The 16,873-nt window shown below is 37.8% G+C and overlaps 2 protein-coding genes across 2 annotated transcripts in view; one reads left to right on the top strand and one right to left on the bottom strand.

The window, feature by feature from the left end:
- Positions 1 to 293: 293 nt before the first annotated feature.
- LOC140242280 (alpha-1D adrenergic receptor-like) lies at positions 294 to 1,325 on the top strand. The gene is made up of 2 exons (XM_072322025.1): positions 294 to 919; positions 971 to 1,325. The coding sequence occupies exons 1-2, from the start codon at positions 294 to 296 to the stop codon at positions 1,323 to 1,325; spliced, it is 981 nt and encodes a 326-aa protein (XP_072178126.1).
- A 10,881-nt stretch (positions 1,326 to 12,206) lies between these two features.
- The window catches only part of LOC140242279 (SH3 domain-containing kinase-binding protein 1-like), a 99,545-nt gene continuing 94,878 nt past the window's right edge, over positions 12,207 to 16,873 (bottom strand). Inside the window, 2 exon segments of the mRNA XM_072322024.1 lie at positions 12,207 to 12,641; positions 13,982 to 14,231. Of these exon segments, the coding sequence (XP_072178125.1) occupies positions 12,493 to 12,641; positions 13,982 to 14,231 (399 nt within the window). The 3' untranslated portion in view covers positions 12,207 to 12,492.

Genomic DNA, 16,873 nt, shown 5'->3' with positions numbered 1-16,873 from the left:
AAAAAAAAAGAAAAAACTCTCAATCATTTTCTAACCTGTCTAAAGTGGTCATTAATTTCATTTACACCGGTTACTCTTTTTTTTTCCTGATAGGTGGTCGCTCTATTGACAAGTTTGACTGCTTACATACTATGCAACATGACTACAATTAATTAATGTGATTACATTATTTTGTATGTCATAAATCATACGATATTCAAGTTTGTTGGGATATTCTTTTTTTGTTGTTGTTGTTCTTTCTTTCTCGCATTAGATCATTCCGAGTACGTCCAAATCTACCAAAGATGACGAATATGTCGGCCAACACCAGCGCAGAGATAGGCCGAGCGCAAACTGTCGTAGTGGGGTGCATATTCTCATCCACGATACTCCTTGGTACCTTTGGAAATATTCTCGTCCTCGTTTCCGTTGCTCTCTCGCGCCAGTTGCGGACTTTAACCAACATCTTCGTCGTCGGTCTGGCCGTCACGGATTTACTGAATTGCCTGTTGTTGATCGTCCAAGTGTTGTCTCTCCTGAACGTCAGCGAGTCAGATTCTTTTGGCGACGTGTGCACGGTCGCCGCGATCGGACTCTACATATTCATGGGCATAAGCGTCGCAACGCTGGCGCTGATTGCAGTCGACCGCTTCTTCATGATTACGAAGACGCGCGAGGAGTACATGGCGGTTTACACGAAGAGAAACATTGCGATCATGATGGTCACGCTCTACGGCGCAATATCGGTGGTAACTCTAGCGTTTGCAGTGTCAGGGGTCGCCACTTTTGGACGCTACGAAGGGATCTGCGCGCACGCCACCGGCGAATCGTACAGCTACCTCGGAGGCGCGTGGCTTCTCCTCTCACTTATTGCAATCGTCACTTCGTATGTGCGCATTTACGCGCACGTCCGGAACCATCTGCGCAAACTCGCTGCTGCGTCGAAGCAGCTATCGCTACCTGATCTTAATGGGGTAGCAGGTACGGCAAGCCAAGAGGAGTCCGACCAGACCAAAGAGCCATGTTCAACTTTAAAGATGGCCAAACCGACGGGATTTGCCAAGCGCCAGAGGGATATTGAATCCAAGATCACGGTGAACATGCTGGTCATCATCGTGCTCTTTTTCCTCTGCGTGTCTCCATCGATCTTCACTCTCGTGTTTCCCGGAGATCAGGAACAAAGTGCCATTATCATCGCAGTAATCACATTGAACAGCGGGCTGAATCCGCTGGTGTACGCGTGGAAACATCCCATTTTCAGGCATGCCTTTAAGTGCATTCTGCGCTTGCGCTGGTCCGAAATTAACGAGCCTTTGCACAGCGTTCATGTCAATTGCAGGACCTAATTAAGAAAAAAACAAAAAACAAAAAACCCACAACCACCCAACAAAACCCATTTTAATACTTTTGATGACTGACTGCTAAGTCATGGCACCAACACTAAAACCCATGCAGTACGATGTTTTGTACTTGCTAATGTACATCACATTGGGAAGTGCGGGAGTTTGGTTTTGCTCATATGTTATGTCCATAAAACATTGACACGCGAACAGAGATAAGTACGGTACCAGGGAGAGGAAGGTAGAGGGCCTATATACTATATATAGGTGCCTATACCATGGACATAAAGGCCTGTTATAGGCCTACTGCTACACGACAGGCATATTTGAGATCGAACCCATTTGTCTTGAGCGTAGGCTCCTACATGCAATGTCATAGAAAGTGATCGTTGGATTGTTGCTTAATGATTATGGTAAAGATTATTCGCGTGTATAATCGCAATATTTTCATAAAACAATAAGCCTTAACAGAAAGAACTACGTATATCTTTTAAGGTTATCTTTTCACACGAGGTATAAGCATCTATACTAGCCTTTATCAAAATCATATAATATTTCAGTGGAGGCTAAAAAACACGTGGCTTGTGCAGCAATCGATGTGAAATCGAAACAGAATACAGTGTGAATAGTTATGCAGGTATATTTCACTATTTTTTTTTTCATATACGAACAATTTCGGTGTTGTGTTCAGATTGAAAAGAGAAAGAGAGAGAAAGAAAAAAAAAAGAGAAAAGACTTTTGTTTTTACAACAGGTCTTGGATCTTGGATGAGCAGACCTCCTAAACATCTCCTGTGGAGTTTTAACCGGAGGTCCTCTTATTTTCCCCCAATTTTTACCAACACCAAAACGAGGGAAAATGATAATGGAAGAACGAGATAAAGAAAAGCTTAAAGAGCTATACTGGTGATGCTTATCTGTAACAGTAACCAACGAGGCAGAAATGCCCCGTCATCACACAAATTTGCCGTTTACGTCGGTTGCCATCTACCGACGCGGATTTATACTGTATTAAAATATTCCGTCAAGGCACGCGCACCGTCAGAAATGACAAGCACATGGCGATGCTCGTTATTCCGAAGGTTCGTTAATCCGAAAATAAATAAGGTTCGATATTTCGGGGGTCCGTTTTTAATAAACACACAAATTTCCTGTACCTCTATAGTTATAGAGGTTCGTTATTGAAAAAGGGTTTCTTAATCAGACCATTTGTGGGGTTCGTACTTCCGAAAATGAAATACAGTTCGTTATATATTCTGACATTACTTAATTCAAAGATGAAATAGGGTACAGACCGTGCGTACTAACGAGCTTTCGTAATTACGCACCTCATTCCGTTTTCGGATTGACGAACCTTCCGAAATAACGAAACATCATTTCATCTTCGGATTAACGAACCTTCGGAATAACGAACAGTAGGCCCTACCTATTTCATTTCCGCGGGATTGACGAACCTTCGGCATAACGAAATCATTTTCGGACAAACGAACCTTCGGAATGACGAAATGTAACCATTTACACAAACTTCGAGGTGTAACTCATGGTGCAAAGCCGTCCAACCGGTGGCGTGAATTCATACCATCAAAAAAACAAAACAAAACAAAACAAAATAAAAAACCGGAGGTACTCCTACATCTCATTTGAATCGGAGTTGATGCTCAATTACCCACTATCTCTAGAACACTCGAGCCGTAAATTATGAACGTACAAACTAAATGTGTCCTAACTTCCCCGACCATGTGATATTATTATCATATTCTAAGTGTATACTTGTACTACAATCCTCTTGAGAGTGAATTTTAAATATGGCAAGCGTATTTCGAATCTTTTGTGAGGGTACAGTGTATCAAAATAGGACATCAAAGTAATATACAAATTTGCATGGTCTAAATCCAGGTAACAATACACGTTTTCTGAGGGACTGTGTAGTGAAGGAAAGTGAATACATGCTCATGGGTATTGTTCAATTGTCCAGCTGATATATATATAACTACATGCATGCAGCAATGTAACTTCATCCTGTTCATGTATCATTCAAAGTGTACATGTAAATGGAAAGTGAAGTGTGCGTGGGTTATTCGAATTTCAGAAAGAAGTCAAATTACAATGTACATGAAAGCACTTTAAACTTGCCAAGAGAATAGTGTTACCATTGTTGATTCACAGAACCCCCTATACAATGTCATTCATATTTTTAAAAAATCACTATCATCATCAGTACTACTATTATTGTACTATTTCTTTTGTATTGCCTCCTCCATATAGCACCAACTCAACACACTGTGAAGGGTTCGTTTAATTACATGTAAAGGGATAGACACTCTATATGGCTTTATAAGTGGCAATTGTTCTAAATGTCTTACTCACTTTGTTGCACATAAAATATCATTGTGTCTGGAAGTGCGTGTTGTTGTGTTCTCAGTTCTGTGTATATTTTTGGCATGTGTGTAATATAATGTAATTCTCCATCACTTTCACATACATGTAGTAGAAATAAACACAAATATGACACAGGTTTCCTTTTCTGGTAATAATATCAAGTGGTCTTTTGTTTTCTTTCTTCACATTTTCTCTACAACCTTTCTACAATATCGTATTACACACAGAAATACACTCTTAAAAAACTCTTGCCCTTAGACATACAGGTTCTCAATACATATACAGTCTCTAAATAATACATGTTCATTAGTCGTATCCATCATGTTATCATCTGTACATACAACTGTTTTGAAAGAATACATTGCAAGACGTCTCACCCAAGCCTCCACAAGGCATATGATATAATCACAAACTCTCAAATCAAAAACGTGACAAAAATACATACAGATAAGGTGCGTACGTGTATATCTGGAAACGGCATCGGTACAGTTCAACTCACCAGAATGCACATAATAACATTATCAATGGTAAAAATAGTAACAATAACATCAACAACAATGAAAATACTAACAACTATAATATTATATAACCATAAAAGCAAAGTTGTGAACCAATGTGGCCAAGAGCCCAGAAAAAAAAAGAAAGTCAGTGCACCCTTTACTGCTGAACATATGATGGATTTCACCCAAGCAGTCTCCCATGATGCAACAAAGGTAAATTTTGTTTTGAAAAAATATATACACATATGTGTATGGCTGTGTATGTATGTATGTATATATATATATATATATATATATGAATATGTATACATACACACACAATCTGTATTTCTACATCAATGGGAACGCTGGAGATTGTGGAGATAGCGAAAATATTTTCCATAAGGAACAAAAGTAACAACAAACAACAAATTGAATCACTTCAAAACTGCATTAATTTTTTTTTTTCATAATTAATGTCGATACTTCCTTATTTTTTTTTCAAATCAACCACACATTCCTTGTCAGTCTTGCTAGTCCCTGCATCAATTACATTGCAAAGATGCATGCAAAGTCTCAGTGTCACAAAGACATGCAGGGTATTCCATTTTCCTCGCTTTTTAAACGCTGAAATGACAGGGATGAATGCATGTGCCAGTGTGGTGATCAAAATTACAGACATTTCCTCTTACTGTTAAATTTTTCAACCCTAATCATATAAATTAACTTCTTATTCATGGAAATGAAGGCCAACCATATTGTGAAATCTAGTAATGTGCACACTAAAATCTTATGGCAAAAATTCAGAAAGACATGGGGAATGTGAACAACAAAAAAAGTTTTACTGTCTCATTTGTTGAACAAAATATGTTGTGATGGAATAAGGTATTTGATAATTCTATTGAAAGCAGATGATGTGAGAATCATAGATACATACGAACATATGAACAAGACAAAATTCAAACACTGAAGAATAATGATCACAATTTTAAACAATCCATTTTGACTTCATATTTTCAATAACAAGTGTCGAGTTCTGGGCCCCATTTCATAAAAACTTAATATGACAGCAACTTTTGCTGGAATGGCAATTGTCATGGTAATGACAAGAATCCAGCTTCCTGACTGGCTGTTGCTATGGGAAGTTGCCATTTCAGCAAGAGTTGTGATCCTACATCTTCTAGAAATGGGGCCCTGGAATCCACATCACACAATTTAAACCTACACATCTGATGTATGAATCACCTTTGACCCTGATAACGAAATACCAAAGCACCACTGAAATAATGTCCCTAAGCAAGCCCAAATAATAATTCTCTTAATCATGACAAGTGATGAAAGCAGAAAGTACAGTCAAACCATGATCAAACTGAAGAAAAGAATGAACAGTTGAAGAATGAGATGCATGAAACAGTAGGATACAAAAAGATGGCCGATGAAACTGCAAGAAATGGATTAAGACAACAGTGGGTACACAAAGGACATATAAAATGTGCGACAGAAATCTACACACATGGAGCTGTGGATTACAATCAATACCATTGAAAACAAAAATGTATTTGACAGTAAGACTGATGTCATGAATGGTATACCAAGACAAAAATATGCTCATAAAAATATGCCACAGTTACTGGTATTTCTTGTCACATACACAAGCAATACTACAATGTATATGATAATGTATACACACCAGTATGCATCTACATCACAAGCAATATTGGAAAATAGTCTGTGAAACAAAACAAAAAGAAGCAAAAACTTCTCAAATGGAATGACTTTTTTTTAAGGAATGAAGTGAAACTTCCCCCAGTCTGAAGGGCAGGAAAAAAGGTAAGACTTGAAGAAGGTGGAAGAATAATGACTCTGCAGAAGAGAATTTGGTCAAGCTTTAAATCAAAGGAATGATGATCCTGAAAATGCATATTCATCAATTACAAGTTGTCTTTTTTTTTGTTGGGGGGGGGGGGGGTAGGAGAAGCTTGACCATCAAAGCTGAAATACTGGACAAGAAACACACAAAAACCCTGACCAACAAAGTGGGACAAGATCACAATGTTTAGAGACAGAATCAGGTGTATACTAGGGGGAGAGGAGGTATATAAATATTTACTGTCAACACATATTGGGCTGAGGCATTAATTTAAAATTCTCACATCGTGCATTTCAATACCACTGCAAATCATTTCCATTACAGGGGACCCTCAGTATAGCATGGACCACCTAAAATCATGACAACTACCTTGTTATATCAGGCTTCTTCACTATATCAGAGCAAAATAACAACAACAAAGAAATATAAAGAGTTGAGAGGCGCAAAATCACCTTCTTATAAGAGGGTTTGTTTATAAAATAAATATGACCTCTTTAGGATGACATGCCACTGCAGTACTTATTATTAATTTTTCTTTTTTTTTTTATACATGAGGACTATGCTACTGTGTTTTGATGTAGAAAAAGCTTAACTGTTCACGAAATGTTACTGGTAGGAAGGAATGCATGTTAAAGATTACTTAAGAACATGCTCAACAGGTTTATCAATAAAAGTCTGAATTGGTATGTAACAGAAAATCTTTCGGTGAATGATTGCAGTTTACACTGGACTTATGGGAGTATTTTGTTGTTGTTGTTGTTTTTTTCAAAAGGCATAGCCAGCCAATTCATTAAATAGCAAATTCAACCATCTACTAAGTAATTCATGCAACAAACAAATTCACAAATTGTAACCACAAGCCTGTATTTCAACAAGGGGGAAATTTGAAAGCCCCTCCGGTTCTTTATTAGAATTTATATCCACAAATTTGAGTATACATACCAGTCATAAGAGAATTTACTGAATGAAAGACCATTTTCTTCTGATATATAGAGTAATATTCATAGCATAAGGTTTACCTGACTTAAACTGAAAAAAAAATGAGTCGCCATAAATTCAACTGATTTGCGATTTGGTAGCCATTTCAAATTTACATATCTCAAATCGCTGCATCAATTTGAAAGATTGTTCACATTCCATTATGCAAATACTTTCAGTTAATCATGCTCGACAAAGTAAGTACAATTTACAATTTGTTTATTTACACGTCTTGAGTACATGAAGAACAGGTTAACACACATTACCATTTTCCTCTGTTAGACAAAGTTGTGGTTTTTTAAAGCATTTGACTTAAATTGTAGACTTTTGAAGACTACATGGCATCATTAAGGAACGACAAAGCTTATCCTCATGATGTGCAACTATTTTTTTGGCATTGAACAGAAAAAAAAAATATATATCCCTTACAACATCCAGTATTACATATGCACTAGTACACTCTTTGATGAGAAAAATATGTCAGTGTGTGTGTATATTGGATTGTGGGCATACTTTGAAATACAAATGTAAAATGAATATTTGCTTCAATGTTATTTAAATGTTCACGCACATGGGATTTAAAAAAAAAAATTGCTGAACAACATCGCTGCAAATCACACAGTATGAAATAGCCACCGAGTTTCTACATCAATCAGATATCCGACCATAGTTCTGGAAAACAATCATGTCCATTTGAAAATTCACCCCACTGCAGCTAGACAATTTGACAAAAATATTCACCTAAAAGCCATGATGTGATGTTGTACAAATTGGACATGGCTCCCTATAAATGAAACGCAGCTCTGATGTGAAGATAAGGTGTCACCTGTGATCTGAAGGGGGCCAGATCATCAGAAATGAGTGATAGGGAATAGCAAAGAAACTAGCTCATATTAAACTCCTTTGTTAAGCTATTTCTTTCTAACATATTGCAAATATGTTCATGCAAAAAATTTCTATACCCCTTGTGCATATGTATGTATGTATATATATATATATACACACACACACACACACACACAAGTGATTTAAATTCTTCAATTTTAAACTGCTGTGTACTTTGTGCTGATGCTTTCCTTCTTGTCTTCTGTTAGCGCGCTACAATTCTTTAACAGCTGAGCAAATGCGATGCATTAAATATGAGCCCACCATAGAGTACAAACACTCACATTATTGCAGTGCTCCCTAATGGGTTCTGAAGGATGATGGACTCCTGTCAAAAAAATAAAAAACAAAACCAACCCAACACACGAAGACTTTCGCCTTGACTACCAAACTCTCAATGGTGGTCATTCATAAATCACAATTGCAGACGCCGTGTTTGGAGTCAATATTTTATGGCGCCATCACCTACGGGTAACGACTGTCGCCCTAATGGTCAGCTGTTGAAGCAGTATGGATTGTCCACTCCACTTTGAAGTGTAGTGTACACACAGTGCCTTAAAGATGGGTTACATTCAGAGAGCCAGTGAATTGCCTTTGCCATCTCTGCAATGATGCCTGCTAGTGGTATCTTACTGAATGTTTCCTTTCTTTTTTTGAGAGGTGAATATCTTGAGATGAACTAAAGGAGAACTGTATTCTTGACATCACCTGTATACATTTTAAATAATTAGTATACTGCAATAAGCATTTCCATGTCAGTAGCTGATCCAGAGGGGGTGCACACCCAATGCACCCCTTTTTTTGTTAAAACAAAAGAAAAAAAAATGGGGGGGGGGGGGGGGCAAATGCTCCCCCTTTAATTTTGTAAAGGCGCCTTCCCTTTACGGAATTCCTGGATCCACCCCTGCATGTAGCTGACAGTTAGTACAAGACAGAAACGAGTGGAGCACAAATTTCTTAAGGTCAAATCTCTGTTCAAGATTTAGCAGAGAAGCTGGTAATTTTCTGTTATACACCTTTGGCTAAACACCGCTGTGTGCACAGTCTTAAAACAGATTCAGATTGACACATGAGAAGGCTGGGGAGTTGGCAATCCTCCTACATCTGTTATTAAGGCACTTGTATAGAAAATAGCATGAGGTATTACCAAACTCATCTCATCCTACTCATGAATCAATTAACCTGTTGAAGACGAGTCCCGAGTATACTCAGACACGTGTCTATGGGAAATGCATATTGTAGCAAAATCAGTCTGTCCTCAATGGGGTTAATATCCCCAGAAGAATTCTAGCTCTGCCTTCTTTCTTTGTTGTCTGTCAGTGACAACAATATCCCCTCTACTGACATCTGCAGTCTGTGTTGGCACAAATGCATACAAGTTGGTTCCTTAAGCTTTACTATAGATGACACAATGTCCAGATCTGGAGCAAAAATATCCGTTAACCGTCTGTGTGCTACATTACCTACCTGTCCATAGGTATGTGTGTGAAATTTGCACACATTTGACTCACTGTATGGCACAGAATGGGTTGATAGGAGGCAACACCAAAATACCTGGGTGACCAGTGCTTTCCCCTCTATTTCATTTCACCTCTGAGGACTAAGACCAGTGGGAGGACAATTCCATGTCTTCAGTAGTATAGCTGCATCAATGGTGTGTGTGTGTGTGTGTCTGTGGACGTGCATGTGTGTGTATCTGTGTGACCATAGGATGAACGCAACTCAAGAAGCATAAATAAATGTCAGTGCAGTCCCTGTGGTTACGAAAACCGGTTGTAAACATCAAGGTTGTCGAGCAATACCATATGATCACACAATCCAATGAGACATACAGAAAAATAATAAGTTGTTTTTTTTTTTCTCTCTCTCATTACTTGTACTTTGAAAATTGGAGGTATGATGTGGTCAAAAGCATCTTGCCAAACTCACAGAGCACAGATGCAAATTTTCCTGCCACACTATAGTGAAACAAGGCAAATGAGTAAACTGGAGTGAAAGCGCTGAAAAATAATTGAAACAAACAGTGGAAATGGACGCCAACGAGCGGGATGTTACACACACCTAAACCGAATGTGTGGACTACGCTTTGAATAAACGGGACTAGATCGAAAGACGAAAATGTATTCACAAGGAGAAAGACTGAAAGTATGCACACTAAAATGTAGTCTTATGTTTGATGCACCTACGGGAAGATTTGCACCTATCCAAATCTGGAGGAGTCATGGTATTCCTAGGTGAAATGCCGCTCTTATGTAAAACGCGGTATGGTGATTTTTAAAGGACTCAAGCTGAAATACATCCTAATATGAGGGCCGGCCTATTACACAACAACTAGGAAAAAAAAAATTGGGAGTACATTTTGCAAAAACAAGATTTTCATCCATACCTCAAATACAACCTACAGATATTCACAACAAATATAGAGCTTCTTTTCTTCTCCTACAACACCCCCTAAATATAATTCAAAATAAAACAATGAGGTATTCCTGCCACATAGGAACATCCACATACTCAATTTATGGACAAACATCATTTCTACAATGTATATTTGTAATTGGGGTCTGTCAGTTTCTTTGAAAGAGAAATTGTACAGCAGGATTTGAGAAGAGAGTTAAGATAATGCATGGATTGTCTCACTGCCAAGCAGAAAGGGTTTGATTGATAAAAAGGGAATACTGATTCTGGGCAGCACTTGATAAACCGAAAACGTGCATGGTCCGAAGATGTGAAGAGCTGAAGTTGGTCTGCCAAGCGGAGATTTCATTCTCTTTGCTTTCTACAGAATTTACAAGTCCCAAGGTGAGTAATGTACTCTCCTCACGAAAGTCAGGATTGCGTACCTCTTTGGCAATTACTCTCTTCTACAATCAGCAGTTTGTGCACAGATTGGGAGGGCTTGCTTATGAAACACTATCTTTATTTTAACAAATCCTACTGTCAGTAAGTGTCAGTTGTGTGTGTGTGTGTTTTGTTGTTGTTGTTGTTTTTTTTTTTTAGGGGGGAGGGTTGCCCTTTGCTGAAGATAGACAGGTAGGCCATTGACTGAATAAAGTTAAGGATGCTTGAGTTTCGGAGATTATTCTATCTGCTTACACTTCGCAGAAGATGCATTCCAATGAAGCAAACAAAAAGAACAAGTAATAGTAATAGAATGGTAAACTTAGCATACTCCATCAATGAAAATGATGAATCATTAGAAAGAACACGGACAGACTGCCACATTTTTTTTTCACTTCTTTCCAGTGTGTGGTAACTCATGCTGTACGACATCTAGCAAACTTACAGTTCAAGATGACTAATAAATCAATTAGATATCACAATCCACACAAAATTTTAAAACAGATGACTTATCGTTACATATTCTTGTTTTAAAAATGAATACAACAGACATTTTAGCATTCAAATGGTGCACCTACTACACTAAGGAAAGTATAAATATTTCATTAATGGGGCCATTTTACTACTCAAATGTTCTGCAACAAAAATCAGTAGCAAGAAATGTGCATCATGGATTTGTACAAGATCATAAGCTCATAAAGCCCCCTAGAATATAATTCAGATCAAATATATGCAAAATAAGTCTTCTTCACAATTATAAAAAATACTTATAGCCATGTCGATTAAACCAACTATGCACTGACACGATGTAAAGACACATTCACTGCACGTAATTCAAAATCTAGGGTGTGGATAAAACACAAACCAAATTTGGTCACTCTGGAAATTGATGTTGACTAAAGCTTTGGTCCTACTGCCACAAATATTGCGCTGTAATGTTAACCACTCTTCTTCAAGATTATTACTTGGAGAGTCTTTTCACGTTTAAACCATCACCATCGTATCTGCTTAGCCGAATTCATATTAAATTGTTTGGCTGAAGGTTAATATGACACGTTTCTTCAATTCTTGTGATAAGTTTACAAATTCAAAGTGTCATTCGTAACAGAGGTATATTACATGTACATCTCCCTGCTCAGGATTTACTTTACTGTCGTTTACTCCATGACAAATGTATTGACCATGAAATCACTGTGCGAAGGAAATGATATGTACACGTTTGGGTTTTTTTCTCTTGTGAGTGTAAATTTCATAGGGCCTGCACAAAGCATTCCATGAGTCCGTCAAGCTAGATGCTCAAAGAGTATCCGCAAAATTGAGATGAATATATATATATATATATATATATATATATATATATATATATATATATATATATATATATATATATACATACATACATTTTATAAGTCATCTTTTTAAAACTCAGGTCAACAAACTCACACAAAGACAAGCAGGTGTATTTGCGGGACGGGAAGGTGGAAGTGGACAATACAGTAAAGGCGGTACGCTGATCGGTCAAATAGCTGAGTAGCATTTTGTGCTCATTCTGAAAGGAGGCGAGGACAACGACGATGACGATGACGATGATGATGGTGACGAGGATGAAGGCAAAATATCAGTCTTAGGCAGATGCAGCTGTTTCTGTCTTTTTTTAAAAAAGAATCTTTAAATTCCCTTTTTTGCTTCGTTCTCTCATCCGGAAGTAAAAAAAAAATCCTCTGGGGCTGTGGTTACCATGGCAATCAGTCTCCCTCCATCACAAGTTTCTTAATCCGTTCTAGTTCCACCTGCATCATCATCCTGTGCTTTTTCTCCTCGTCGACCTCGGTCATCAACTTCTTCACCTCCTTCTTGAACTCGCTCTTCATCGCCGCTATCATGTCATGCAGACCTACAAAGCGGGGGAAAGAGACGAGTGATGAAGTTAGAAGCACAGCTACGCCGCATCTGACATTTTCTACTTTCATGTTACAATGGGATTCCAGTTTCCTGTTTTTCATGCATTCAAACAACTAAATCCACACACACCAATATAAAATACACACGAAGAAACGATGACACAAATGAGTCAGTAGGGAGCTTTAGATTCGCGACGCGGACGTTTCAGAATACGATTGCAATGGCCGTTCTCCTCTCTCCCTGCATCGCGTAGCAAAGTAGCTTTAGATTACGTGAAGTCTCAACTTGTAAAAAGTAAAATAGCGCCCCCATATGATCAGTGCATCAAGTAGCACTCCACGACATGAATTGAGCAGATGTAAAAACAGCCCAGAACGCGTAGTGAAAACTCGAACAACTCAAGCTATGAAGAGTTTGATTTTGATATACGATTCTGCACATGCACAGAACATGTTTTTTTTTTTTCTTCTGAACGGTCGTGTCGCAAAATCTGAAGCTCCCCAATACTTTGGTGGGAAAAGCAAATGCGATTGAGGGATCTATAATAAAGCTTACCCATGGTATAATTAAAATCTATCAGAGACAGGGATGTTCATTACAGACAAGAGATGATATACATATATATTACAAAGGGACATAAAAACAAAATATAAAAACTGTTCTAATAGGAGGCCTCAGTATAACGTCAATGATTGCAAAGTCTTTGAATGAACTAAATTCCCTGATTTGTTACTGCATTGTTGAATTCACACACTTACAGATGCTGATGTACCACCTGAAACAAAATATTTCAGAACACTCTGATCCATCCAAAGTATTATGATGCAATTTACGCACTCTAGTCATATGCTAAACCACATCCACACAATGTATGTTGGTTGATCACTGACCATGATGCCACAAACTTGTAGGGATTTGTAAGAAGTACCCAAACAAATTCAAGGGAACTTCTAAAGGAAGCAGCTTATTTACAAAATCGAGTATTCGATGGGAATAAAAATATTCAATTGCATATTGATGAACCTTACAATGTGAGGCACTCTTGCAAAATGACTCCCCATAAATAATAACTTGCAACAATGGCAGTTGCCATGGCAACAGCTATGAGGCCTCAGTGCTGAGGGAAGTTGCTATGAAAGTTGCTTGGAACAATTGATATGCACAGTTAGGCATCTTGTGCCCTAATACCTTGTATGTTCTGCTCACCTGTTCACCAGAGGTAAGGGTATCATTTTCAGCACAAGGCCAAAATGATAACTGTTCTTGATACTCCAACAAACACACAAACAGACAGACAGACAGATGGACACATGCACACACATGGGCACACACCTTTGATTTCTTTCTTCAAGTCCTGCACAAGTTCTGCCGTCGCTGCACTGTCGCCCGAGGGCGTTGCCCCCACCGAGCTTCCTACTCCCGTCGCCGCCGCCATGGGGTCTGCCGTGCTGATGGGGGCCGGCCTGGGCGGGGCACCGCTGGTGTCCGGCTTGGATGCCACGGAGGTGGTGGATGAGGCTGCCACCGAGGGCATGGGTGTGGTCTTGGGCCTACCCGGAGGGGCACTCCCATTCTCAACAGACTGCCGGGGGCAAGGACATTGATGAAACAGATAATGACATGATGGAATCTGTGATGTAATGATTGGGACATACACCACAAAAAGAAAATATTCACATACTCTTTGACATACATTGTACATATACATTTTAGCACAATTTATGGGAAGCGGACGAATGTTGTTGTTTTTTTTTGTACTGATATAGATATATATATATAGCTTCAAATAACTTTGATGTGCTAAATGATCTCTTCAAATCAGGAAATTTTGTCAACTGAATTGCTTTGTAATGTTTATGTATATACAAAAGAGGGGTGACTTTGACTTTATATAATAATTTGCAAGCATTCCTTTACATCCAAGGCATTTGCTTAGTGGTCCCTTTATCATTTTTTTTTTTATGATCTCACAGTGAAAAATGGCTATGGCTTCAGGGTAGATGATATGAAATAAGCAGAAGTTTACCTGTGTCCAGCTTTACAATCTAATATATCTACTATGAAATTTGAGGTATGGTATACACATGAAATGAATGATTCTAAACTATTCTGTAAACTGACTTTCCCTGTCTTGATTTCATGTACCAGTCAAGATTACTATGTGATAAAGATCACAGATCTAAGAAATTTTGACCGAAAGCACTGTGTCTTTAATGGCACTAAATTATTCCTGATTCTCGCAAAAGCCTGAAGATATCTGACTGATGCAAAATGCTATCCAAAAGGAAAGATTCACAGTTGATTTGTCTCAAATTATGGATCCCATGGCAAGTCATTCTAAACAATCTTTTTGTATATTTCCAAACACCTGCCCGATACCATCTTGTGGAAAATAATTCTACTGCTTCATTGGAAGAGATAGCAAACTAAAAAAGTACAGTACCTTTCTGTTTTGGGTCCCATACGGTACTGCTTTTAAAGTCAGTAACTTTACCTGACTATAAAGTCTTGGTATACTCTAAAAATCACATATCAGTTTTTGGGAGGTAGGATTTTATAGAGCTATTGAGACTTTGAGTTTATCGAGAGAAATTAGAAAGCATATACACAGCAAATGAAAGCCACAAAAATTGCCAGTTCTTGGTTAAAGTTATATCACAAGGTGAGTTTAACATCACAGTTTCTTTTTTTTGTTCCATGTCTTTGTTTTTTACTGTTAAGAAAGACGGTTGTTATAATTTTTTTTTTTAATAAAAAGCATAAAAATGATAATCATAATTTTTATTTCAATTTTTTCACTTCTATTTTCATTTATGGCATAAAGCAGACACTATGAAATGCATTTGTGCTGGCATGAAAAAGCAAGAATACTCCTCAACTTGCGCCAGAGATTTTCTTTTCTTTTCTTATCTAAGGTTGACAAATGAACACACATGTACACATACACGTACACACACAAACACACACACACATACAAAAAAAAAAAGGAGAAACAAGGAAGAACTTATAAATGCCAGCAATGGGCTGCAGTGTAAATGGATTGCACCCAGAAAAGACTACTCTTACTTTGCTCCTTTCCTCAGTTTCAATTATAAGTGCTCATGCTAATGCATGTACTCCTTCTACTGCCCCTAATAATAGTAATAGAAATAATCATGAATCTAATAATAATAATAATAATAATCAATAATAATAATGATAATAATGATAATAAAATCAAGAAAAACACAAACAAAATATTACTCCAAATGCCATGTCTTGGGCTTATGAACTCTCCCTATCAACAAATCATATCAAGATTCAATTGGCAAATTGGCAAACCTAATGCATAACAAGACTGACTAAGTTTACTTTAAATATCATTTCAGCTTCCCTGGGATGATCCAAATAACATGTACATCATATGACTGAATTGTGTGCCAATGCCCAAGTGGAAAATCTGGCGTATTTAAAGTTTTGTTCTAGTGGGAACAGACAAAACAAAACAAAACAAAACAAAAAACAACCCACAAAACAAACAAAAAACCCCAACAACAACAAAAAATACCCACACACGACACAAATGCATGCATAAGGCAACCCAAGAGACATAAGAAAACATTATACTGAAACACACAATGCACTGAGATGAGTTTCCCAAACAGTTAATGCAACAAGATGCAAGTCCTGTTCTCACAACCACAGCGTTAAAGGGGAAGTTTCGTCCCGATGATGTGCAGAGACTCACTGAATGCAGAAAGACTTGTGAAATGCTGAAGTGAAGGTTTTTAGAGAAAGATCGACAATCCATCCAGAAGTTCAGAATGGTTTCAGTTCTTGTTCTTCTGAGTGATACCTTCTCTTAATGAGAACAATCAAACATACCTTTCACAAAAACAAATATAGAGAAAACATGAGATGGATTTCACACCTTTTTAAATTTGTGTGAAATTCTTTTCAAATTTTCTTAGCATCGTGGTATCACTGTGACAGGACAAATGTGAAGTACAGTTCCTGTCTGTAGAGGGCGCCACATAGGACTGAGCAAAAATTGTCGCTAACATATTGTGACTGTTGGAAAAGTTAATCTACTTTAAAAAAAAAAGAATATTTTACCGAGTGCTTCACTAATCTTCATGCATTCACTGAATTCACATACATGTTTCGAATCTTCCCTTCTAATAGCACATGTGATGTTATTTCCCACGCAATCACAACACAAAAATGATGTTAAATTCTGACACC

The sequence above is a fragment of the Diadema setosum genome, chromosome 19, assembly GCF_964275005.1.
Source record: "Diadema setosum chromosome 19, eeDiaSeto1, whole genome shotgun sequence".
Lineage (NCBI taxonomy): Eukaryota > Metazoa > Echinodermata > Echinoidea > Diadematoida > Diadematidae > Diadema > Diadema setosum.
Note: the sequence above shows the minus strand (reverse complement) of the source record. Positions and strands in the feature narration are given on the sequence as shown.

What these genes read in the sequence shown, in the direction of transcription:
- LOC140242280 (XM_072322025.1), top strand. Translation starts at nt 294, where the DNA reads ATGTCGGCCAACACCAGCGCAGAGATAGGCCGAGCGCAAACTGTCGTA. An exon ending in CTGCGCAAACTCGCTGCTGC is followed by an intron (nt 920 to 970) that starts GTCGAAGCAGCT and finishes AGGTACGGCAAG; the next exon opens with CCAAGAGGAGTCCGACCAGA.